The sequence below is a fragment of the Amphiprion ocellaris genome, chromosome 16 (assembly GCF_022539595.1).
Source record: "Amphiprion ocellaris isolate individual 3 ecotype Okinawa chromosome 16, ASM2253959v1, whole genome shotgun sequence".
Taxonomy (NCBI): domain Eukaryota; kingdom Metazoa; phylum Chordata; class Actinopteri; family Pomacentridae; genus Amphiprion; species Amphiprion ocellaris.
In genome coordinates this window covers 21873620-21899968 of record NC_072781.1, presented here as the reverse complement: position 1 = coordinate 21899968, position 26349 = coordinate 21873620, and the positions used below count along the sequence as shown (strand labels likewise).

General features: G+C 39.2%; 1 protein-coding gene across 2 annotated transcripts; it reads right to left on the bottom strand.

Moving 5' to 3' along the window:
• Positions 1-22: 22 nt before the first annotated feature.
• eno4 (enolase 4) lies at positions 23-20524 on the bottom strand. Of its 2 annotated transcripts, none has more exons than XM_023296670.3 (13): positions 20277-20524; positions 18183-18311; positions 15337-15521; positions 13654-13808; positions 11512-11681; positions 11304-11432; positions 10995-11063; positions 10140-10304; positions 9845-9970; positions 8400-8574; positions 4760-4821; positions 3290-3407; positions 23-2699 (listed from the first exon to the last, which is right to left on the bottom strand). In XM_023296670.3, the coding sequence occupies exons 1-13, from the start codon at positions 20442-20444 to the stop codon at positions 2602-2604; spliced, it is 1749 nt and encodes a 582-aa protein (XP_023152438.2). In that variant the 5' UTR covers positions 20445-20524; the 3' UTR covers positions 23-2601. The 2 variants fall into 2 exon arrangements, with proteins under 2 accessions (XP_023152438.2, XP_054874688.1); XM_055018713.1 differs by having other exon boundaries at positions 13654-13805.
• Between the last annotated feature and the right edge of the window lie 5825 nt (positions 20525-26349).

Here is a 26349-nt window from a genome sequence, read left to right as displayed (position 1 = left end):
CTGGAAGAGTTAACAACTGCAGGACATTTGTCATTTCATTTATTTGCCGGGCATTAAAACACACATTAAATTTGGAGCTGCTGTAACTTATAAGTCATCTAAAAAATAAAAGGAACATATAAACTATAATGAGTTTAGTTGAATTGTTGTTCAAAAGAAAAACTAAATAAATGTTTAACAACGCACCTGAAAAGTACCCGCAGTGGGGCCACATGTAACAGACAAACTGTTTGGGCCCTTCTGAACCCACTATTCAATCACGTTTCATTATGTTAGCTGCAGAAAAATATTAAAAATGATCTTAAAACTGGTTGTTATTACTCCACCATAAGTCCAGGACCATAAGATGGAAAATTTGTGATTAATTCCGTTACGCAGTAAAAATATTATGGGCTGTTGGAGTCTGTGGGGAGTCAGTTGCCCATTTTCCCTAGTTGTTAATCCATTCTTGTTTTCTGTTTTGACTGAATTAATCCTCCTGTAAGTGTAATTCGGTCTACATTTTCATTTGCAACCTTAAAAAGTTCAACAGGACAGTTGCAGTGTGAGCAGGGTCTGTTGTCTGTTTCACAGCAAAGAGCTTTGAATTAGGGAAAACTCGCTTGACAGGCCCACAGATGCAGCTGTACGTCTGCTACACAAAGCACTCGTGAAGCGCCTCCACTTCCCCGCCTGTATACAGGCAGCCTTTTTTTTTTCAGTGCTACAGGACAGGGAGATGCTGCTGCCGGCCTCTCTTTTCCTGTTGTTCCACACTGACAGAATCACTTCCTCCACAAACTGAGGAGCTACAAGAGGGGTCAGCAAAGGTGCTGACCAGTTATGAAGGGGCCTTTTCCTCACGCATTCCGCACAGACAGGAGACAGGCTTTGTTGGACAACACTGTCACAGCTGTGTGTGGGTGGGTGTGTTCGCTGGCATTTATCCTCCCACGGCTTCTTACAGCCCTTTCATAGCCTGTTTTATTAAAGCACAGCTTCCACTGGCCAAATGAGCACAATGACTTAAAAACGATTTGAATTCTGTCACACTCTAATATGCTAATATAATGTTTGAATTGTTCCCCAAATTATTTCTACCTGTGCTAAATTTTGATTTATAGAGAAGATTTATTTCACCTTCTTTGATTTTATTTGATTTCTTCTGGCTCAAAATCACATAACCAAGTGACAAAAAAAGGAAGATATTGTGTCAGAAATGTTAAATAAATTAACAAAAATATACAGACCACTTGAAATTGTGTCAGATTTTTGTGAATATGCAACATGCTGGTCTTGCTCATTTCTAGCATTCTGTTAGAACAGCTGATGTAGTAGTTGTCGAGTCATTTCCTAGTCAAATTCAATCTGCTGTTAGGATCCATCACTGACAAAGACGCTATGGCTGCACACAAGACGAGGAAAGACACTAAAGTACAAGAGTCCAGGTCTGAATCCCATCAAGAACCAACAACTTCATGGACATGGAGAGCCTCACAACGACTAGCAGAACCAAATCCCAGTGGAGACATGCAGGAAGACTGTTAGCAATTATAGGAACTGTTTGATTGATGTGGTGGAAAATAAAGGCTTCGTCATGGATTGCTGAGAAAGTATGAATCATTTTGAACATTACATTTTTAGTAGGATTGTCTTTTGTCACTTGTTTATGTGGTTTCCGGCAAGAAGAAACCCATTGTTCAAAGGCAGAATCATTATAAATCCGGGGATAATTTCAGGCTTAGGTGCAGCATTTCCACAATGGTCTAATGTCTTCCAGTTCTTCTTGAAAATGATGAATGAGTGTGATGGGTGTCTTTTAGAGCTAATATATTTTTGTATTCAATGGAATTTTTTACTGCCTCGTATTCTAGATGAGTCCAGTCAAGTCGGGGTCAGAACAGCAAATTGGTGTTGTAAGATAATAGTGCTTGCTCCTCTGTGAAATACATGACAGAACAGCGAAGTAGAAAACACATTTCTGATGAAGTGTGAGAAAGGGTCCAGTGTTGGCATGGCTTTGTCTTCAGGTGGAAATCACTAACCTAGATGTAGTTTCAGAGGATTTTCTCAGTGATTACAAAGAAGGCCAAGGGCAGACCCGTCAGTACGATGTGAATTAAATGTGAAAAAATAAGTATACTCGATAATTTGACGATACACATTTGAACCTGTTAGAAACTGAATGTCTTTTTTTTGACTGAAATGTGTAAATAAGATACAAACGGTATTCATATATTGTTGTCACATAGAACACTGACCTCCACCAGTGCATCTCGTCTGTTCACCACATAGTGATTGTTGAAGGCTTGTGAGTGCTGCTGTGTTGAGAGAATTTTGTGCAGATGATTGAATGTGACCTGAAAGCAGACCTGTGTTTGTAGAAGGAGGCAGAGCACCTGCTAATATGGCTTCTATATACCTGAAGTGGCGACAAGATGTTTGGGGTGGTTTAAAAACTGCTTTACTGAAGGTCATGTCTGGCCACTTAGCCTCTCTCTGAAAAGCTTGAGATTGATTTTTTTTTTTTTTTTTTTACCACAGTTATAAAATAAAACAGAATGGTAACACTAGATTAATCTGATGTGGTAGCACTGACACACATTTGAAGGCTTGTTCAAATCAGACAAGCTGCGAGCTGTGTTCCTTCAGACTGTTTTCTCTGTTCTGCTCCTGTGTTTTTCCATGAAGCAGTGGAGGGGGGTGCTTCTCTTTAGAGACTGTGGATGAGACAAATTTAAAAAAAAAAAAAAAAAGTGAATGCACGAAAGCTGGACATTTGCAATAACTGAAATGAAATCACGTTCATGCTGTTGCAGCTAAAGCATGCTGAGCCTTTCAGTCCACCTCAGGCCACTCTGGGCTTCAGCATGCAGTATCAACACAAACATTAAACACAGATAAACATGCTGAATAAATCTGGCTGATGGCAGCTGATTGCACACAGACGTGTACTCATCTCTCATTAACCCTCTGGTGTCCCTATCTGCTTTTTTTTTGGGAATGATGGATGGGGAAGTATTTGTCCTTGTGTGCAATTAGGTGGCCAATTAACAGATCCAAGGTAGGGGTTTTTTTATTCTTCCCCTCACACACACAAATACACATTTGTATAATTCCTCACACAGTTTCTTTTCACATCCAGCACTGAGAGAGAGATGTGTTCTTGAGCTCAGGCATTACTACCTCTCTCTATCTCTCTCTATCTCTCTCTCTCTCTGTCTGGCTTTGTCTGGCCTCCATTTTCTTCATCCAGCTTTTTAAAAAAGAGACAAGGGAGTAGTATTTAAAAAAAAAAAAAAAAACCTACCCAGGATTCCCTGTTGGGCCAGTTCTTCTTCTATAGAAATCAGCCGGTTGTATTTAAGCATCCTCTGAGCACCGCTCAGACCTCCCAGTATGACATAGTCCAGGCCTAGACCTACAGCCTGAGGAAGAAGAAGAAGAAGAGCAGCAGCACACTGAAACACAACTTGGTGATGAGGAGAGGCGGAGACATGGACACTGTCTCCACGGTTACGCTGATGAGTTTACTGCTGGATTTAGTCAGTTGGTGAAACTGACAACAGGTAGGAGGAACACACTGTATCCAATCAGAGTTGTTTAAGGAGACCGGCAGTTTGAAGGGGTGGAGGATGTGTATGTGTGTCACGTGGAAATAAACACAGCAAAAATTTGTAGGCTGGATTACAAGGTTCTTCAATTATTGGGCTCCCTGGTTTGATTGGTATACAGGAGTGATTACGTTCATGAATTATTAATTAGTCCAGGGGTGTCATACACATTTTAGTTCAGGGGCCACATTCATTCATTCTCATCTCAAAGGGCCGTACCATTAAAATCATTACATAAGAACCTATAAATAACCAAGAAAACATGCTAAACAAAACGAGAAACAAAGCGACAAAAACATGAGACAAAAACTGACAAAAGTGAGAAACAAAATGACCCAAAAATAGACAAACAATGCAAGCGAGACAAAAAAAACACAAAATGACAAAAACGCTACACAAAAGAACAAATAAAGCAAAACACAGTGACAAAAACAAGACAAAAAACAAGCGAGACAAAAGAAACACAAAACTACAAAAACGAAAAAATGACAAAAGCATGAGATGAACAACAAAAGTCAGACAAAGAAGACAATAAACAACAAAAACAAGACAAAACATCCCAAAAATGAGACACAAAACGACAAACGAGCAATCTAGTATTTTATGATTAAAACAACTTGTCATGGTCTCGAAACTATTTTCAATTTATAGTTTTACAAATTTACAAATTGCAGTTAATGTCTTCTCTGCAAATTTTACAATTTGAGGGCCGGATTGATTCCTCTGGAGGGCCAGTTTTGGCCCGTCGGCCGAATGTTTGACACCCCTGAATTAATCTGTTCATTTCTCTGATATACATAATTTATATCCATATTACTTGTGAATCAACACGGATATTAAGAGTAATAAAATAGAACACTGTTTTGGTTTACTTATGATATAAATAAGAACTATCTATTCATATTTAGATCGTGTTAATTTATTTTTTGCTAATTGCTGCATTGAGTGTTCTGACTTTGTTGTGATGAAAGCACACAATTACAAATGAATCTTTTGACAGTATCACTACACCACCTAAAACAAATTTTAGATGGTTTGTGACTCTCAGTCCACACAAGACATCCTTATACAGATAAGTGCTGCTTTGGAATGAGGCCAGTAAACAGAAGGATGTAGTAAAAAGATGATCTAAAAACACAGAATAAAAGAGAAGGAATAAGACTTACGATATCGGACAAAGAGTCATCATTGCAGGGCTCACTGCTCGTTGTTCCCATCAGCACTGAACCTGCAGATCAACGAGTGAAGACACACACAGTTTGATCACAATCCACCATAGAACCAGTATTTTACAGGCTCATAAAGCAGGTCTTAATAATTTATTGAGACAGCATCTGTTCAGGCACTTCAGTAAGCATCAGCTGCTTCCTTATCAGCTGTTCACCAGCAGTTGACTACTTCATGCAGGTTTACTACACACTTCACCTCTGCTGAAACCTTCATGTCAACGCTGTGAGCTGCTGCAGTGCCCTCCACCACCCACCTCCTCCTTATGTGCTGCATCTTGATCTTTTAGGATTAAATGTTCATGTGTGTGTTTACTAGAGGGTCATTAGTTCTTGCAACGAAATCCTTATTGCTGGTTGGTGTTTTTGATCAGAGCATAGTTTTTTTTAATAAATCTAGCTATACAGCAAGTTGTTATGCTGTAGTCGGTGCCATATCAGATGATTCTCTGACCTGTGTAGGGAAGAAAGAAAAGAGTAATGTGAACACGACAACCCACACTTCAAAATGTCATGAGTTTGGCTGGGTTGTGAGCAAATACAAGAACGGAAACAAAGTATTTAACAATTTTCTTGTACTTGAAAGATGGGGCTAGACGGTGAATAATCTGAGTTCTGTGGGGGTTTTTTGTACAGTATAGAACAGAACTGAATACGCCTCTGGGTATTATCACCTAATGTCGACGATTCTGTGTCATTTTACTGTGATCACTGATACACAAATTAGAAAACCTGTGATCACTAAAACTGTGAAGGAAAAATTACTCTTTTTCCTTCCTGAGGTATTTCCTTTGAGCTGTTAGCTGATATTATCCCAAATTATCTTCCGACAGGCAGATGGTGTAGGATATGCCAGGACTCTCTGCTCTGGCCAAGGTTAGATAGTGTCTATTCTGATGTGACTAAGCAGACTAGTTGTCCCCATAGTGGTCTGTAATCTAAATCCGACCCTTCTCCCAACTACAATATCTCCCCAAAGATCAGAGAGAATACTGAGAACTGAAGCTGGCATTGCTTGCATGTACTGCTGCTCTGTCGGTGTCACTTCTCCTGATATCAGTAAACTTTATTTGCAGCCTATGTCATCTGAGTCTCTGGTGTGTCTCTCTGTGTCTGCCTCCTCATGCACTCTCAAACCTCACTGAACTTCCACAAAAAAAAACTAAATTCAGTACATCTGTGATTTCATGAACATGATTACATAATGAGCTGTGAACACCAGAACTCTCCCAGTTTTGAACCAACAGGCCATGTCTATCTGCCTGTCTGCATCATGGCTCCATATGGAAAAGAATTCCCAGAGGAACTCAATCTGATTGTAAGACTTTACAAAGACTGGAAGATCGATTAGCAACTAAATATCAATGGAAACACAGTAACAGCTGTAGTCAGAAAGTATAAAACAAGATATAGTGCCATGAATCAGATAGTGGACTATTTTCACAATCCAGCTCTGAAAAATGACAGGCAGTTGCTTGAGACTTTCCACCATGAATGCATGTGGAGTCTGCAGAAGATTAGCAGAAGAGGAATATTCCAACTTGATAAAGATCCAAACTGTTAGGTTTTATTATTTCTATTATTTTCATTAAACATACTGCTGTTTTTTAAAAAAAATTGTAACGATGGATAAGGTCATTAGACAATGAAATAGCTATTTTTGAAAGGAGTCTATGAAGAAGATAGCTTTGTTCTTTAGAGACTTGTGATTGAAACCTTCTACAACGTATTTCCCAGGCTGCTCTGACATGGTGTTAAAACAACTTGTTACATGTGGTTACAGTTACAGTACCATGGTAGGTTTGAAAAGCAAACTGCCTCCTTTAACTTCTAATGTCACTACGGATAGTGATGTGATGGATAGTGATGGGCAGTGGTGGCACAACGGTTAAGTCTCTGGACTACTGATCAGAGGTTCAAAGCCCAATGAGGCCACTGTTGGGCCCTTGAGCAAGGCCCTTAACCCTTCCTGCTCCAGGGGGTGCTGTACTGTGGCTGACCCGTCGCTCTGATTCCCCCAGTTGGGGAGATATGCGAAAATCAGAATTTCCCCTCGTGGGATTAATAAGGGATAATAAAATAAAATAAAAAATAAAAGGATATCTGCAATGTCATTTTTCAATGCCAAACCTGTAGTTCAAGATATCTGTATTACATTTTAAAAAGCAGAATTTCACTTCAAGGTACAAAATCTAACACATTATTCTGACTAAAGGACATTATAGATATGTTGAATTGAGGGGGATTAATGATATTTTGTACAAGAATTATGACTAGTCAGACTTAAACTATAGGTTTTTGAAACTGAAATTACCCTCACAGAAAAATCACGTGTACATTCACATGTATAGATAGACAGGCCCATGTGTGAAATTTAATGATTGCAAACATGTTAAAATCACAAATATAATATTGCATGGGAAACGTGTTTTTGGAACACTTACATGTGTGAAACCTATGTGTATTCTTATGTAAAACCCACTGGGGCTTGAATCCTGAACTTGTGATGAGTTACACAGAGTGTTGAGCCACTGGACCAACACTTTCCATGGCTCATGCAGAAGGAAAGACGCCAGTCACAACCGCAGCCGCAGGAGAGAGGTGAATGCAAGCCTCCCCCCTCTTCAGTTAAATTTCCCTGTTCTACCTTTGAACTGTTGCACCTGGAGAAATGCTTTACACATTACTGCAGTTAAATATACTACCGTTCAAAGGTTTGGGGTCACTGACAATTTCATGTTTTCCATGAAAACTCACACTTTTATTCATGTGCTAACATAATTGCACAAGGGTTTTCTAATCATCAGTTAGCCTTTCAACACCATTAGCTAACAAAATGTAGCATTAGAACACAGGAGTGATGGTTGCTGGAAATGTTCCTCTGTACCCCTATGCAGATATTCCATTAAAAATCAGCTAGAATAGACATTTACCAAATTAATAATGTCCAGACTGTATTTCTGATTCATTTAATGTTATATTCAAAAGCTGCTTTTATTTCGAAAATAAGGACGTTTCTAAGTGTCAGTAGTGCATGTCATATTTGTGACACAGTACCACATTATACAACATGTGTTTTACATATTATATTCCATACTGACATGTTTTCCACATGTGGTCTATATGGCACCACGTGTTTCACATGTTCCCCACTGTGTTTCAACATGCGGTGACATGAAATTCATGCACTTTTTCTGTCAGGGTATAACTAGGCAGAATACAGCTCCAGATACCTGCACTTCACATTGTGGTTATCTGCAGCTGAATTGCAGATTTCTGGAATTAGAAACCCCATGCACATGAACAGTGAAAGTGACTGAAGGAATGATACTGTGGATGTTTGCTAAACATATCCAGTCCAGCTGTTAAAAGTTCAAATGGTTTGCCTTACACACTTGTTATTTCCTGACACCACCACCTGCTCCTGATTGTGGTTTACGATTCAAATATGCTTAATTTCTTTTCTTTTTCGTTATCTTTTTTGTTCTCTTCTTTTTAAACACACAGGGTTTGGACAGGAATTGTGACTACTAGCTTTTCCCACCAGCATTGATTCTAGATCTTCTTTTCTTCACGTTACCTTTGTGCTTTGATGCGATACAGATCAAGTCACTGACTGTTGTCTCATTGACATGTTTTAAGATAAGACCTCTGACTCCCGGAAGGGGTGGGGCCTGTGACTTGTAGGTGATGTCAGAGATCAACAAACATGAGTGTCCAGTCACTTTACTCAGCTTCTCCCACTGGTCTGTGTCCTGACAGAGCACAAATACACATACAGGAAACAAGGATATTCATCAAAGCGAAGATAATACTGTTCAAATGGTCATTCATAAGCATATACACAAATTAACATCAGAGATACATACAGTAAATCATGAAAAAATGTGTATAATATAAAGCGTTAATGTTTGTTAACTGTCTATTTCTGATAGAACATGACCTGTGACAGACGATCCTAGAACTGTCAGAAGGAGGATTTGTACGCCTGTATCTGTAACCATGGCAGCAGATGCTTTTAAGCTAGCCTGTTACATGTTGACTTTCTGGTTGCAAGTGAGTTTTCTCAGGTTCAGCAGTTATTACAACCTCATGAGGACTGGAAATAGTCCCCAACAAATGCACTACTACTCATATTTGACTCTGTTGCAGTGACCAACTGTTTCAGCAAATTACTGAGAATTTTTAAAAATGAAAGTGAACTTATGAGCTACTTTTAAACTCAAGGTTTACATCTTCAGTAGAAACCACAGGGCCCACATGCAGGATGGAAATCAAAAAGCATTGAGAAATGGATTAACACATTGATGGGTGAGGAAACCGAAGAGTAAACATAGGACAAAGGCACTATATAAATAATCCTGTCTACGTACGTAAGTTTAGAAATATTGATAAATGAACAAGAAAAGCCCTCAGAGAGCACAATACTCCACCAAGGCTGCTCAGACGGCTGAAATCCCCAAAAAATTGTGACAGAAATCATGGCAACATAGAATGTGGCCATTTAACATAGATGTACCCACAAACAAAATGACCTTGTGCTGAGCACAGGTGTGTGTTATGCATGTTTACGTTATGTATGGACACCAAATCGCGTGACCTAAATATGTAGCGGGTGGCAGGAAATGATGGGACTCTGAAACATACCCACAATTTATTCAATTATTCCTTGTATCTTTGCTGACGGATAAGTCCCAGTAAGTCAGCAGCAGTCGATTTATAGAAGGACTGCAATCATGTGATCGTCAGGAGGCAGCTGACGTAGTGTTCACTTGTCATAGTTAGAGTGTGCCACTATTTCACACTGATACAGAAATCTTTAACCAATCCATGGATCCAGGCTATAAGCAGTCCTTGTGTCATTTCTGACCTTCACTGAAAGTTTCATCTAAATCTCTTGGTCCTTTTTTGAGTAATGTTGCTAACAGACAGACAAACAGACGGACAAACAGACAGACAAATGTTTGCCGATCGTCACATAACTCCGCCGTTCCTTGGTGGAGTAATAATATGCACTGAACTTACCTCTCTCCTAAATGGATCGATTAAAGCCACCATTGCAGGGTATTTACAGATGAGGGTTTGATACATGTCCACTAACTCATCTGGGCTCTTCAGAACTCCTGTTGCAACCTCATATTTCCCTCTAGTCTGAAAGGTAAAGAAGAAGCAGAAAATAAACCTTCTCCACTGCCTGTTGTTTCTTTGTCCACTGTGGCTATTCCATATATGCACGTAAATAGTCTTTAGCTGTGCCCTCAACCAGGACTCTCAACACCTTGTCTAACAGGAAGTGTTTCACCATCTTTTGTCAACTTACATAATCCATTAGTTCAGGAGCAGCACAGTTCACTGCTAAATGAAAATCTGTTCCCAGGGTAAGTTCAAGATTACGGCAGGCTTCAGTGATCAGGTCCAGAGGCTGCTCGGGCCGCTCATAGCTCACAGTCAGCGCTCCGCTGTCGCATGCAATGGCCTGCAGTGCCTTGGAGCAAACAGAGGGTTCGTCCTGTCAGTCACAGCTAGGTATTGTGCTTTTCCATATCCAACTGTAGTGAAAACATCAACATACACTGATCTGGTCTTTGGATATGTCAGCTGAAAAGTAACTTAGCCAAAGCTAAGCATGAACGACAATCGATAGGTATATATTCATACTATAGGTCTGAATGAGACAGTAGTCATTGCAAGGTTATTAGAAGCCAAGTGTGTTCCTCTCACACTCTGCTAACCTTGGGTCCTGGCACTGAAGGAGATACTACTTTGACACGTACCACCTACCTAAACATTGTTGCAGACCACGTACACTGCTTCATGGCAGCGGTTTTCCACTTGCTGTTCATGTTATGAATGCAAATTCTAAGTGTCACTGCACGATGGAAAGGTATTTCTGTGTATATAACAGAAATGCTGCAGAAAGGGTTGAATGGTAAATAGGGAAAGTACTGAATGCTTCAATAAGCATTTCAACATACCTCCAGGACGGCATGCATTAATTTGAAGAATAGCCATGAAAATCGAATAGAAGTCTTCTTTTATGTATATCTCTTTTAGGAAAGCTCAGTAACAGAAAAGGCTTTGAATTCTGCCTCCACTTTTTACCTTCTCTGCTCTCAGAAAGGTTGTGTGAACTCAATTCCTATTCTTACAGTTAATAAATTGTAATGTCCCTCACCCCAGCTTTTGTTGAAGAGTTCATTATTCTCATCATCTCCTTCTGTAACTCAAGGGTCATTGTGATGATCTGTTGAAGAAGTTCACAGCTCAGTACATTTTAGAGACGCTACAGTGAAAAAGGAAAAATCCAGAAGAACCATGGTGCCACACCAATATTATGCCACATCATAATAACAACAAAAGAAACAAATAATTGCACACCAACTTAAACTGTGAACAAGTCTGTTCCAACTGTCAGCGTTAAGAAGTCAGCGACAAAAGAAAATGTAACCACTGCACAGAGATATGGCTGAACAGTGGTAATTACTTGTTTGACTTGTTGTCCCATTTTGGGGATTAGGATGACTTCCTTCAGTAAATTCAGTTTTCCTGGCGAAGTCTTCCCACAGCTCAGCAATGTTACCAAGGAGACAGGGATGTGAAACTGCGTTGGAACCTGAACAAAAATATTTAAGACGTCATTGCTCACAATGTAGTGTTTGTGTAAATGTGTGTTTGTGCATGTGCGGTCAAACCTCTCGGCCTGTCAGAACTGCTATGTATTTGTAGAGAGGGATGCCCTGGATTTGTGCCCCAGTTTTGACCACAGCCAGAGACAGAGAGCCTATGGCCAAGCTCCCATGTAGAACTGGTTCTGACGGTTCTGCTGGGACAAATGGCTTCTCTGTGATGTTCCTCTTTTTGACTGAAATGTAAACAAAACATTTTAAAGTTCAAAAGTTACAAACTAGAACATTCAAAAGTTACAAACTCAAACCCACAGCAGTGTGACAGTCAGGAATCAGAAGGAGAGGATTTTGGATTTAGGTAACGCCCTTCTAAAGAGGAACTTAAATGAGCAGCAATTTGACCCGCAGTAACTCTTCTGTGGAATCGGACAGCATGCAGCCTGCTGTGTATTTGACTGTGCAGCCGCAGACCGGTCACAATCTCCATGCTGACTCCTGTCCATGGCTGAAAGCACCTACTGTGGGCATGTGAGCATCAGAACTGGGCTATGGAGCAATGAAAGTTGGCCTGGTCTGATGAATCACATTTTCATTTACACCATAATAATAATGGATTAGATTTATATAGCGCTTTTCTATTAAGGCATACTCACACATTCTCACTCTGGTGGTGATAAACTACATTTGTAGCCACAGCTGCCCTGGGGCAGACCGACAGAAGCGTGGCTGCCAATCCGCGACTACGGCCCCTCCGACCACCACCAACATTCATACACCAGTGTGAGTAGCTGCACTGGAGGCAAGGTGGGTAAAGTGTCTTGCCCAAGGACACAACAGCACATGACTAGGACAGAGCGGGAACCGAACCACCAACCCTTCGATCATTGGACGACCCGCTCTACCACCTGAGCCACAGCTGCCCCCCATGGAGACAACCGGGTACATGAGTGTCACTTATCTGGGGAAACGATGGCATAGGGGTGCACTGCAGAGGCAGTGTGATGCTCTGAGCAGTGTTTTATTGAAAAATCTCAGTTCCTGCATTCATTTGTATGTTACTTTGACGTGCACTATAATTCAAAAGTTTGGGGTCACTTAGAAATATCCTTATTTTTGAAAGAAAAGCAGTTTTTTTCAATAAATATAACATTACATGAATCAGAAATACAGTCTAGACATCGTTAATGTGGTAAATGACTATTCTAGCTGGAAACGGCTGATTTTTAATGGAATATCTCCATAGAGGTACAGAGGAACATTTCCAGCAACCATCACTCCTGTGTTCTAATGCTACATTGTGCTAGCTAATGGTGTTGAAAGGCTAACTGATGATTAGAAAACTTTTGTGCAGTTATGTTAGCACATGAATAAAAGTGAGTTTTAAAATTGTCTGGGTGACCTCTAATTTTTGAACGGTAGTGTAGCTCCTACCTAAACATCACTGTAGACCACGTACACCCCTCTATGGCCTCTTTCAGCGGGACAATGCTTCCTGCTACACTGCAAACATTGTTAAAGAATGGTTTGACAGACAGACGCCTTCAAAAGTCTGTGGAGTTCAGAAATTGACAGGTTTGACCTGTTTTGGTGGCACGAAGAGATCTGCATAACATTATGTTGTACCTGATTGGTCTATATAGTTGTATAGAATGTGTGTGGCACATTAGACATTTACATTCTAATCCATCTTCAGTACCATCTGCAACAGATGATTAACAAGCAACTTTATATAAAGTACAGTAAACTGAAATGAACTCTCGATCAGTGTTTGATGTTAGCACTATTTGCTCTTAAAACAGCACAAGCACACTGTGTACTTGCACACAATTTTTAAAATATTTGGTGGATGGTTGTTCGGCATCATGACTTGACATGATCCTTCTGTGGTTACAGCGTGTGTCAGTGACTTCCATCTGTTCACATAATCTCAGACTGGCCATGTCAACTTCATGAAACTGCATGATTTGTTATGTATATAAATACAAATCCTCCATTTTATCAAGAAAACTGTTCAAAGAATTCTTCTTCTATATTTTCTGACAGATCGGTCTGTCAGAAAATACAATACAAATACAGTGACCCTTAGAACTTACATTCACTCTCTTACATCACAAGTCAAATACTGAACCCAGTATTTGGCTAGTGGTGCAAGATGTTATAACTGGGGACACCATCGTATTGGTACCAGTAGACGAGCCACTTCCCTACCTTTTTCAGCACTCTTCTTATCTTTTTCAGCACTCTTCTTATCTTTAGTCTGCATTGGTGTTGGAGAAGGAGCCACCACCTCAGGCTCACTGGGTGAACAACTGTTCTCCCTGTTCCGGGTCTTCTCTTCCAGGTAGCGAGCCATAAAGAAACTGCTACGCATTTACAGAGCACAAAATTAAAATTCAGTGTCATGAAAACAAGACGCTCGAGATAAGGCTGATATTTGAGCGAACCTCTTTGGGCAAAAACCTGTACTTTCATGCTGTTTGTTCCATCTTAATACAACTTGACGTAGTTTACTTGTGCACCCTGTCTTTCATTCAAAGAGATAAATACTCCCCCAATCACTGTGTGCTATGACAAAATAGACTGGTCTCTACCAGCAACAATAAGAGTGCTGCACACCTAATTTTAATTCATTTGAGTTTACTAATGTCTGGTTCCGCATGTCACGTTTCTTCACGTTTACTTCCAATGCTTTGCTTCCATATAACTGAAATAAATTACAAAGGCACCACTGGATGAATTTAAACTTTAAGATTTGGATCTTTTTACAAATATGTGGAGCGTCCTGGTGGCTCAACAGGTTGAACAGGGGCTATAGTCCCCGATGCAGTGGTCATGAGTTAGAATCCAGCTCATGGCCCTTAGCTGTAGGTCCTTCCCCTATTCTTCTCCCCACTTTCCTGTCTCTCTCTCACTGCTGTCCTATCAATAACGGACAAAAAAAAAATACCTTTTAAAAAAAAAAAAGAAATGAGTGGTTGTTTCTGATACTGTTTCTATGTGTTCACGTCTGTCCATCTGTGTTTTGTTGTGAATCTAATCAGGTCTCTATTAAGACGTGTTGACATCAGTGACTAATATTAACTAAGCCTTTCATTTGAAAGCTGTCAACATCATTTAGCTGTCAATTTAATCTCGCTCACTTCTTCTCAACAATGCAGCCTGCATATACACAGCGTATAGTATGTATCTATGCAGTGCAAGATAAGTATGTCACCATCCTCTCCACCCCAAAGCCATTCTGATGCATATAACTCGTTAAGCTTTCTATTGTGTCATAAGACATAATGCAAAAGCAGCCAGTAAGAGGCGCTCAGTGCATCATGATGATATGATAGGCTGTGACAATAGGCAAAACAGAGCAAAGTATTAACCTCTACATGACCCCGCTCCAGGAGGTTAGCACTCAAGTGACCTACATGTGACCCGGTTGGATCTTAATGCACAAAAATGGCGCTACGTATTTATGCATTCTGTTTGTTTGCTTGTATATTTTGCAGGTTATAATGTAGTGGAATCACTTTCCGATTGAGATGAACAGCTGTGAGGTAGAATAACTTAGGTCGTGAATTTTGGAATTTCAACTTTTCTAGTGGGCATTTTGTTGAATTTGGGTGAATGAGAAACATTGTACATTATTATGCTTTGTGAAAACATAGCTAAGCTTGAAAGTGCTTTATAATTGTGGGCCATTTACCACTGATAGCATAAGTGGATAAATATGAAATATACAATGATAATTAATTTTTTAAAAAAGAGGCACCAATATCTCAATTTGATCTGTGGAGTATCTATAGATGGAAAAATCTATGGTCTGTGAACCTTTTTATTTTTGCTTCAGTCTACTTCCAGAGATGTAACCCTTCACATTACCTTGTAAAACACACACAATACCTGAGCATATGGTCAATTTCTGATTGGGCGCAGGGGTTTTGGTCCTTCAGCATGCTGTTCAGGGGTTCATTGATCCACTGGACAGCAGTCATCACATGATCGACCCTCTCCTGACTCTTAGCTTTCCAGTCTAGTGAAGTCTCTGTGGGTGCAAAGTGGCTGGAGACAGCAGCTGAGGACATACTCTGAACAACAAGAGAGGGTAAAAGTTTAACAACAAGCTAGTTACCAACATGTTGTCACAGTTTTTGAGTAACATGGTTGATTGGTGAAAGGTCCCACCATACTCAACATCTTGTGCTCCAGAAGGTAATCCTAACATTACATACATATGTTTTGACTAACAGTGTGTTTGTGCAGAAGCATAACAGATTGATCATTTTATATATACTGTCCCAAAATAAACCTGGAGCTCAGACCATGACAAGTCAAATCATTTAACCATCAACTGCTCTACTAACACAGTTGTGTCTGCGTGCCCTGCAGCCAGCAGTGTGGTTGTAGGGGGAGAGCATGAGTTAATATCTGCTATCTTCAACTAATTACTCCCTATCTACATCATTTCTGCTGAAAATGAATCCTAATTAGAAACAAAATCAGAAAATGGCACCAAATCAAGATGATAGGACATTTGATAGGACATCTAAGCATCATTTGAAGATTTTTGAGATCATTTCTTCATTACTGTTCCATTACAGGAAACTTTAGGACAAGACTTGTAGCAAAGGCTTGGGGCCATCTGCCATATACATGGTCAACATTCAGTGTGCCTTGGACTATTTGGTCTTTGACTAATATGCTGCTTCTTCATGAGCAAAAGTTTACATACACTACATCTACACTAACTTTGAAAAGTTTGGGGTCACCCAGACAATTTCATGTTTTCCATGAAAACTCACATTTTTATTCATGTGCTAACATAACTGCACAAGGGTTTTCTAATCATCAGTTAGCCTTTCAACACCACTAGCTAACACAATGTAGCATTAGAACACAGGAGTGATGGTTGCTGGAAATGTTCCTCTGTACCCCTATGGAGATATTAAAAATCAGACATTTCCAGCTAGAATAATCATTTACCACATTAACAATATCTAGACTGTATTTCTGATTAATTTAATGTTATCTTCATTGAAAAAAAACTGCTTTCTTTCAAAAATAAGGACATTTCTGAGTGACCCCAACTTTTGAATGGTGGTTTCCAATGACTGTTACAGCTCTTAAATTTCTGTGATGGGATGGCATGTGACACATGTGTCTTTGCTACAATTATCAATCATGCATTCTGGTTCTTTCATCTATTTATTATAGGTCCTCGGGGTATGTAAAGCTTTGTTCACAACTGCCATTTTTATGGAGATGATGAAATTTGATGAAATGATCAGATTTACTTGACATTCCATTCTAGTGCCATCATGCTATGACTTCCTTTAGATAAACTAACATAATTTCTTATTCTGGGTTTGGACTCTCTAGTAAGTCAGGTTTCTGTGTCGTCCAACATAAAGTTACATTGTAAAAATTTTGGTGTCACATCTGACAACAACTTAATTTCGACTGTGATGTGATTTTTGTTGTCAAATCCTAAATCCTTAACTGTCTGTCTGTGGCTTTGAGGAGCAGTTCCTGACAATGGCAATGTAGCACTACGAACACTATTCAGCAAAAGCGTTGATGCATGCCTACTGGCCAGGCACGCAAGGTGTGGGCCCTCTGTGACCTCACCATGACCTCGATTTATGGTGTCACATCTCATCTTTGTGGCCTTTGTGATACTGTAAAAAACTGAAATGGCAAGGGTCATGGGACATGGTCTGTTTTCTGATTGCTACCTTCTATTCTTTGTTTTTGCCGCCAGCTGCCTCTTCACATCAGAGCCTCCTGCTTGTCTAAAGAGGCCCCTCACTGTCACTTCAACTTATTTCTTTTTAAATCTTCATATGCTGAATCTTTAGGCTGAATGCATCCACAGAACAAAATATATGCATGCACAATGTGACAAAAATGTGCAATACACAATAATATTGATAGATATTTCAATGATGATATGATTTGCGATAAGAAAACATTAAAGTGTGCATATTAGCCATGCTAACACTACTAACATAGATCCTAAACACTGAATAATCCATCCATCCATCATTATACACCACGTAATCCTCTGTAGGGCTGTAGGGGGGGCTGGAGTCTATCTCAGCTGACTCAGAACGAATACAGGGCACACTGATTAACCACTGAAACTAAATAAAAAAATGAAATAAATTATTTTGAGCAAGCTTTCTTTGAACTAATTGCACATGAATAACCCACACATCCAACAGAACATTAATTTAAATAAGACATTATAACTAAAGGACATTACAGTCTAATTGCCCCTGCAACTCCTTATGAAATACTTCCTTCTAAACTCAGCAAAACATATTTTGAAATGTTCCTCGCTCTTCTCTCCATCCTCAACCTTCACGCTCGCAAACCTCGCAGTTGCCTCCAAACTGACAAGAGTTAATCTGAGGGTAGCTGACAACCAGCTGGGGCTTCATCTGATTGGCCAAATGTTGTGAATGCCGGGTCCATGGATGCAGGGTCACATGTGATAGGTCAAATGTTTACATGCTGAGTGTTAATGTATGCTACATATGAATAAATGATTTTTCAGATTTATCGTAGTCTTTGTGATGTGTTTATTGCGCATGTAAGATATGAGCAATATGAGTCCAGGCTGTAATTGGAAAGCTATAACTGCAACAGTTAAACGATTGAATAATTATATTGGACTACTGCTGATTTTTAAAAGGCAACATGTGTGGCTATAGACAAAAAGGCGGAATGTGACTAATGGATTTTACCTTTTCGTTGTTGCAGACGATACAGAAGACCTTTGCTTCAATGGAAAGTTGTCCGCTTGCATCATAAACCTCCCTTCCCTTCAGTCTGCTGATCCTTGGTGGTGCAGAGAGGTTTTTAAAGTAATCTGCCTGAGGGGACAGTTGATAGTTAGAAATTTTACGGCATTGTGATTTTCTTCTTTGAGCCACAGTGTCATCATTAAAGACTTGTTTCAGAACTCTTTTGTACAGTTATATTCAAGGACAATGTACAAGAAGTATTTTGTTAAACTCCACATCCGCCAAGGACGCTCAAATGCGCAGTACTTAATCCATTTTTCTTCCTTTTTTTACTTATAAAAGCCACTGTCTTTTGTCAGATGACGAAGGATCAGAGATTTCTAATACTGATTAGTGACGTCACCTCGGGACAACCATTCTGCCGAGTTTGCATAAAACATTAATGTTGTGGTAAAATTAGAACTGATGTTTTCCATAGCAGATGGATTGTTGTTTGATAGCACAAAAATTACAGATTGAACAAAAAATATTATAAACCGCTGTATTCCATTTAGGTATATTGTGCATGAACTCTCACTGGCATAGCTATAATAAAGCTATTAACTGAACCGAGCCATTATCCATGCCATTAATTACACCCAGCCAACACATCTATTTTAGAACAGGTCTGTTGGAGTTGGCCTTACATTACACACAAAAACTGCTGCTCAACTCTGTTCAGTTTCTCTGCTTCACTTCCCTCTCCATTACCTTGCTTCCTAACAGGTGATAGTGAGAGAGGAAAAGAAAGGAAAGGGGACACTCCTATTATTTGGTCTTAGACAAGCCTATGCCTATTCTGCAACTGTTTCATAACCAGGTAGCCAGCATGTTGCCAGTGGTGGACAGTTTATGTTCAGTGGCCTGGTGAGACCATTACTCACAGTGAGGGGGAACAGGGAATCGCTGTAGGCCAAGTAGTCATTTTTTTTGGGTCACTCACTCTTACAATATGCTTATACAAGAAAGACTGCCATGTAAAAGTACAAGGGGACTAATATACAGTCTAATGAACTGTTTTGTTAACTGTTGACAAAGTTTGTTGTCAAAAGTGTCCTTGATCTGCTCAGACCATCCACCTAGTTGAGACATCACCTTGTGTCCATCCAGGCTTTAGTTTCTTTTGGCTGCAGGTTCTGGGTCAGTATTACATTGTTCAGCAGTTTGTGCCACTTGTTTCCCCTACAGTAGGTGTAATCCTTCCACAACTAAACCTTAATTATACATGATTTAACTGATAAAAGCATTAACTGATTCTTTATTTACATGTACAAACAGATGTATTTCTATGCTGTCTATGCACTTTACATTGACAATAATACAAAATCTTTGAAAGGCTACAAAATAATTTTCTGGCTGTTTGTGGTTGATTAAAGGGGTTGGCAGCACAGGTAAAGTCCAGCCACCTCTTGGCTCCAGCCCTGCTGCCACCTTTGTTTTGGTTTGGAAAAAAAAAGGCGAAACCTGGAGAAATTATATGAACCAGTTAACACTTTCCACAAAAAAGGAAACAATGATTCAGGAAGCATATTCAGACAAACAAACACTTTCTGAGTTATTTCATGCACCAAATGCTAACTATTTGTCATAGAAACTAAGAGATAATCCAAATGAATGCTAATATGAAGGTACAGAATGGGAAGACAGTTGAGACAGTTGTCCATCTATTAGTAGCAGCCTACCAGGTAACCTACAAGGTAACCTACCAGGTAGCCTATCAGATAGCTACCTACCAGGTAACCTACAAGGTAACCTTCCAGGTAACCTACAAGGTAACTTACCAGGTAACCTACAAGGTAACCTACCAGGTAGCCTATCAGATAAATACCAGGTAACCTACCAGGTAATCTACAAGGTAACCTACCAGGTAGCCTATCAGATAACTACCTACCAGGTAACCTTCCAGGTAGCCTATCAGATAACTACCAGGTAACCTTCCAGGTAGCCTATCAGATAACTACCTACCAGGTAACCTTCCAGGTAGCCTGTCAGATAACTACCTACCAGGTAACCTACAAGGTAACCTTCCAGGTAGCCTATCAGATAACTACCTACCAGGTAACCGTGCAGGTCTTCGGGCTGCTGCAGTAGCAGTTGGCTCAGAGCTCTCTCTATCTCCTGCGGGACTCGGTTCACTCGGTAAAACTCAGCAGCTGCTTTTTTCATTTCGTACAAGTCCTGTTCCTCTTTGGACTGACAGCTGACAGATCCTTGAGAAGACATTGTTCAGTGTCGTCGCCGTCCCTGTAGTCTTGGTGTTGTCTGTTACCGTGGAAACGGCGCATTCAGGTGACAGCGGGAGATCGGGAAATCAGAGTGATGTCGCGCGCCGCGTCCCTCTTTCTTTTCTTCCCGTGAAACTGTCATCTAATAAATTAGAGCTGTAGGAAAAAGCATCGGAAATTAACTCTGCGTCTATCTACGGCGTTCATGTACGGAGCCTGACGGTGGAGCTGTGGAATGTTCCGGGAGCCATCTACTGTTCTGTAAAGCACCGCAAAATAAACGATGAAATCATGTTCATCATGTTTGTCAGGATGATCTGCAACACTACTGTGTACATCAAAATGTAGATGTGAATTCTAGTGAAAGTGTGGACATAAACAGTGTTTAAAGTGTGATATGGCCAACACTTTGGTGTGTAAAATGAGTTCACAAGGTCAAGAACTAGTTGTCTGGTTAATAGCAGTGTATGGAGTATCTAAGGTTATTTCACTGTTACACTGACTCTCATTTAGAAAGATACCAAACCAAAGCTGTGCAGTTTTGTGTGGTAACAATACAGTATGTTTCATGCTCACCATAAACCTGATGAGCCAGTTCATTTTCCAAAGTATGTCTGCTTTTCCTGAAATCCAATTAGCCAGTCTTAATAGTAATCAGTTTGTGATAACAATAGAAATCCACATCAACTAACACAGTAATGTCAGTCTGTCCACACTCAGTGTCCACACCTATTTCAAGGACATTCAAGATTCAAGACCTTTATTTGTCACAAACATAATTATACACAGTATGTTCAGTCTAAATCTCTGTGGATTTTCAGAATGAATTGAGGCCAAGTTATACCAAAACAAGAAATAGTGAAAATGGAAAAACTGTGAGAAACACATCCTCACTTGCCAATGACTGTTTTAAAATGAACAATATTTCAAGAATATTAAAACCCCAAGATGATGCATACTGATCCATTAAGACGGCTTTAACAAATGAGCAACTCTTTTGTGCATAATGTCACCGATTTAGGACTGAGAAAACACCAACATAGCTGCAGACGTGTTCTTCTCACTGAAGCAGAGAGGATGGCAGCCTGCTGCTGTTTGACAATGAAAGAATGCCTTCTGGCATGCTCACATAACACTCAGCAACAATATAAGAATGTTTCTTGTAGGCAGAGTTACTGGGGAAAAAATTCCCTTGAAAAAACATAATGTATGAGAAATATGCATCCAGGTGTATCTGTGATTTATCCATTTATGATTTTAAATGTCTGCCTCAGACGTAAAACCTGAGTCAAGCAGAACTGAACAGATTAAGTGAAGAATTCCAGGGTGAGCGTTTTCTTTTTTGTGTGAGGCTACACATTGTATTATATTGAGTTTCTAAACTGAAATTCTTGTAAAAGCTTGGGGCATGAGGACAGTGTGTTGACCAGTTGTGAAGGAAGCTTTCATTTAGAACAGGAAACACATGGTGAGACAACATGTTTCCTGATTATAAATATATTTAACCCTTAGATGCATGAGTGACTGGACCCTACACTCTTCTATAAGTCGGTCAAAAATGACCCGTATAAGAATCAATGTGCTTTTATTCCATTTTTGTCATTGTTCAATTGTTTAAAAGTCTGTCAATTCTCTATTTTTAATGAAGAATTTGTAAAGAAAAGACAGTTGTCTCAAGTATGCATTCCCTAACAGGAAACCTATTTATGGTGGCTCATTCTTTGCAATCATTTTAAATGAGCAGCTTTATTCACTAACAGCAGCCTGGCTTCCCTAAAAAGTAGCTTCACATTTAACACATTGCGCAACGGCAGTAGAGCCGAGGAACTTGAATTCAAATATCAATATAGCCTATAAGTATTGATGATCAGAGCCCACTAATAGTCCAGGAAGGAGCTCTGACACACAGCACAGCTCAGCCCTCCCCATAGCAACATTATCTGAAGGCCTTAACCCCGAGCTGCACCCAGTGTCAACTTATTACAGCCTGTGAATTGCTCTCACAAACATCCAATCTCACCACTGATACTCACAAGGCCGCAGGATTCCTAACGTCACAAGTATTTGTCAACAAAAATAGAGCAATGAAAGAACATGGTCACAATAGTTGGAGAAAGCTATGTTCAGAAAATCTTCTTTGTCATTCAAGGAGCACAAACTTTATTTTGAGAGGGCAGGCACAAGTATAATAATAATAGTAGTAGTAGTAGTAGTAGTAGTAGTAGTAGTAATAATAATAATAATAATAATAATAATAATAATAATAATAATAATAATAATAATAATAATAATAATAATAATAATAATAATAATAATAATAATAATGGGATTGAAGTAATAAAACTAAAATAGTCCAAAAAAGCCACCAAAAACATGCAAATTACCAGTACAATGCAACATTAGCAATACATTACACAGTTGTATAGAAATGTCCTCTGACCTCTTGCCCTTCATTCACCAAACATTGCTGTGAAAACACACAAGCTGAACCCTTGACCTGTTTGTGACCTCAATCACCCAACGGTGGCCGTTAAATGAACCAACTCCAGACTTTCAGATCCTGCTGCAGAGATAATGGACAATGCTCTTAAACACTGAGGAGGCTCTTATTGTTTCAGCCCGCTTCTGCTTCTCACGCTCATTCACAGTTGTGTTGAGAATAAATGATGTTCAACCCAGGACCCTTTAATCCAGAGGTGTCAAACATACAGCCCGCAGGCCAAAACCGGCCCACCAGAGGGTCCCATCCAGTCCACTTTGCAAAGTGTAAAAAATGACAGAGAAGACATTAACTGCAAACTGTGAATTTGTAAAAGTATAATTTCTAGACCTTGGCAAGTTGTTTTGATCATAAAGTAAAATACTATATTGTTCAGTTCCAGATACTCGTGACTAAATACTTTGTGCCTTTGTAGACACATCTGTAAGTTGTAATGTGTAACTGATAAACTGAGGCATAATGTTGTTGAAACTGAACTTTTTTAAATATTATTTTTCTTCAGAAATTTCAGGTTGTTCATGATATTTAGCACTGCCTTTTTAATGCTCTGTTCTTTTCTTATCTGCTGCCACTTGCACAGTTTTTGTGCATTTTTTTGTAAAGAGTTGTATTTACATCTTTAACTCCACTATTTAGTTGTGTTTTCGTTTTCTTAACTTATTTATCTTGTGTGTTTAAAAGGGAGAAAGTCATCCAGAATGTCATTGTACACTGTGTATAATGACAATAAAGCTTATCTTATCTTGAAAAATTCATTCATAGTGATACACTAAGCCAGCATTTATGTCTTTTTGAGCTAAGCTAAACCCAAGTTATCGATTCAGACAAAAACATCAAATATACTTTTTTTTGTTCCATTGTAAGTTAAGATCATTAAACATCAAGTAAAATTTTTACTAATGTCAACTTTATTCTGTCTCATAGGTTTTAGTCAAAAGTTATAAAAACTCAAAGTTCTTAATTTAAACATTGTGTTATGTCATTTTTAGGAGTCATGTATTTACCATAAAAGCATGTTATATAAGTCAGAATTTGTATTTAAATATTCTGACCTATTTATTTATTTATTTTTCAGAATGCACTTCTTTTGCACTATAACAAAGGCAAACGTTTGGAGTTGTGGTTATGTATAGGTTATTACTGTGATTTTACTGGTCCGGCCCATGAGGTTAAACTGGGTTGAACGTGGCCCCTGAACTAAAATGAGTTTGACACCCCTGCTTTAATCTCTCCATTTTTACTCTAGTTAAAATAAAAAATAAAAAATCTCTATTTACACACTGCGGAGGGCGTGTATTTTTGAAAAGCAGCATATTGGCTTGAATAATGATGAAAAAGCAGGATTTCTTCTGTTTGTTGTTCTTCTCATTTATCCTGTGCTGATGCCTGGTTATTTATCCAGTCGGTCACAGTGAACAGTGGAGCTGCTCAGATCTCCTCCTGCGGCCAGAGGTGAGTCTGAGCTCCGTGAAGACAGAGCAGCTCGGATCTGTTCCCCGCAAATACGGAAGGATCAGTGAGTCAAGAGCTCCTTCATGGAGGCAGAATGAGGTTTACAGATGAACTCTGCAGCTTGGAAACATAAAAGCGCACCTGGCGCTGCCTCTTCCAGCACAACCTGCTGTCTGCTCATGCAGAAGTTGCTCCACATTTTAGACTCCAAACTTATTAACACTGGCGTGTAATTATTTTCTTTATATTTTTATATATATATATATATATATATATATATATATATATATATATATATATATATATATATATATATATATATATATATATATATATATATATATATATATACATATATATATATATATATATATATATATATATATACTACCAGTCAAAAAGTTTGGACACACCTTCTCATTCTGCTCTATTTATTTATATTATTTTCTACATTGTAGATTAATACTCAAGATTAACATTTTTTGTTTGCAACAGATATATATATGTATATATATATATATATATATATATATATATATATATATATAGAGAGAGAGAGAGAGAGAGAGAGAGAGAGAGAGAGAGAGAGAGAGATCATTATTATTAAAATAGTGGAAATATATAACGCACGAATTACTGAGGCGTTGCTTTATTTGCACGCTGCATTTTCTTAATTTTAAATATCCTTCTGTCAGTATTTTTGTTATTATCATTCATTTTTACAATCTGAAATAATTTTCAAGTGACTGAATGTTTTGCGGAACACAGCAACAGTCGGCCTCACAACATAATTAGAGACAAAATACTTGGAGAAAGATGAACGGTGGCCTGCTGGTCGTGGCCCTCTGGTAGGCTACGAACACCGGAATAAATAAATATAACACCGGAATAAATATACAGGCTATATGGAGCCTGGTTCAGGGCCGTGGTGAATCGCTGGCCCCGGGCCGCTCATGAGGCCCCTCCGGCAGCCTCAGGGCGTCTGGTGGCTCCAGGGCGGCCGACGATGAGCGCACGGTCCGCGGCCACACAGCCTCTCTGAGCCGCGGCCCCGGTACCTCCGCTCGGTGTTTCTCCCAACGTGGCCCATATCGGCGTACAGATGACTTCTTGTGGAAATCCAGTCTAAATGTATGTACTTAGAGAAATATAAAATCATTTGAACTTGTGTGTGTTGACAGAGCTGTGTAAACATTTAGTCACCAACTGTTTCACCAAAACACCAACTTAATGGAAACATTCCTATTTCACTCAAAACCTACTGACGGAATTCCGTTAACAATGTACTCAATATTTGCTCTTCAAATTCCATTACAAAATAATTAATCTAATTCAAATTTTTCTCTCTTTTTAAATGTAAATCGGGGTTATTTGGGATGATAAAATTCAGATTTACACTCGTAGGGACAGTAGAAAAGACAAGAATGATGACAGACTTTTTTTTTTAAACTAAAGCTGTTAAATAAATATATTTTAATCTTGTATTTACATGTGTATTACCATTACTGTAGGTGAGGTCAGGTCGCACTCATAGTTACTGCCGCCACCACCTGGATGCAGAGGAGAAGAACTGTCCCTTTGTCATCTGGATCTGGAACTCTTTTCCACACAGAAAACACACTTTATTCCCATGCATCCTTACATATCAGAGGCCTTCCCTACCAGGCCTGCAGAGACAGTTTAAAACAAAATCTTAAGCAACGTATCAAAAGAGAGTAAAACCCATTCAGGCCTGTCAAAAAGAGACACATTTTAAGATGCTAAATCCTAACAAGGTGCAGCTTTCAGCCAATGAAGCCAATCCCCAGCCTCCTCCTGGACACTCTCATCTCACATCTGAGGCAATAATAGGCCCATCATTCCGTTCTCTTTTTTTTTTCCCCTCCAGAGACCAAAGGATGGTAGGCTACAACAGCAGGGTGCCGGGAGGCTTTGAAAAAAAATGCAGCAG

What these genes read in the sequence shown, in the direction of transcription:
- eno4 (XM_023296670.3), bottom strand. Translation starts at nt 20,444, where the DNA reads ATGTCTTCTCAAGGATCTGTCAGCTGTCAGTCCAAAGAGGAACAGGAC. An exon ending in GAAATTGACCATATGCTCAG is followed by an intron (nt 13,809 to 15,336) that starts GTATTGTGTGTG and finishes GTAAATGCGTAG; the next exon opens with CAGTTTCTTTATGGCTCGCT. An exon ending in GGCCCAACAGGGAATCCTGG is followed by an intron (nt 2,700 to 3,289) that starts GTAGGTTTTTTT and finishes TCTCATCCACAG; the next exon opens with TCTCTAAAGAGAAGCACCCC.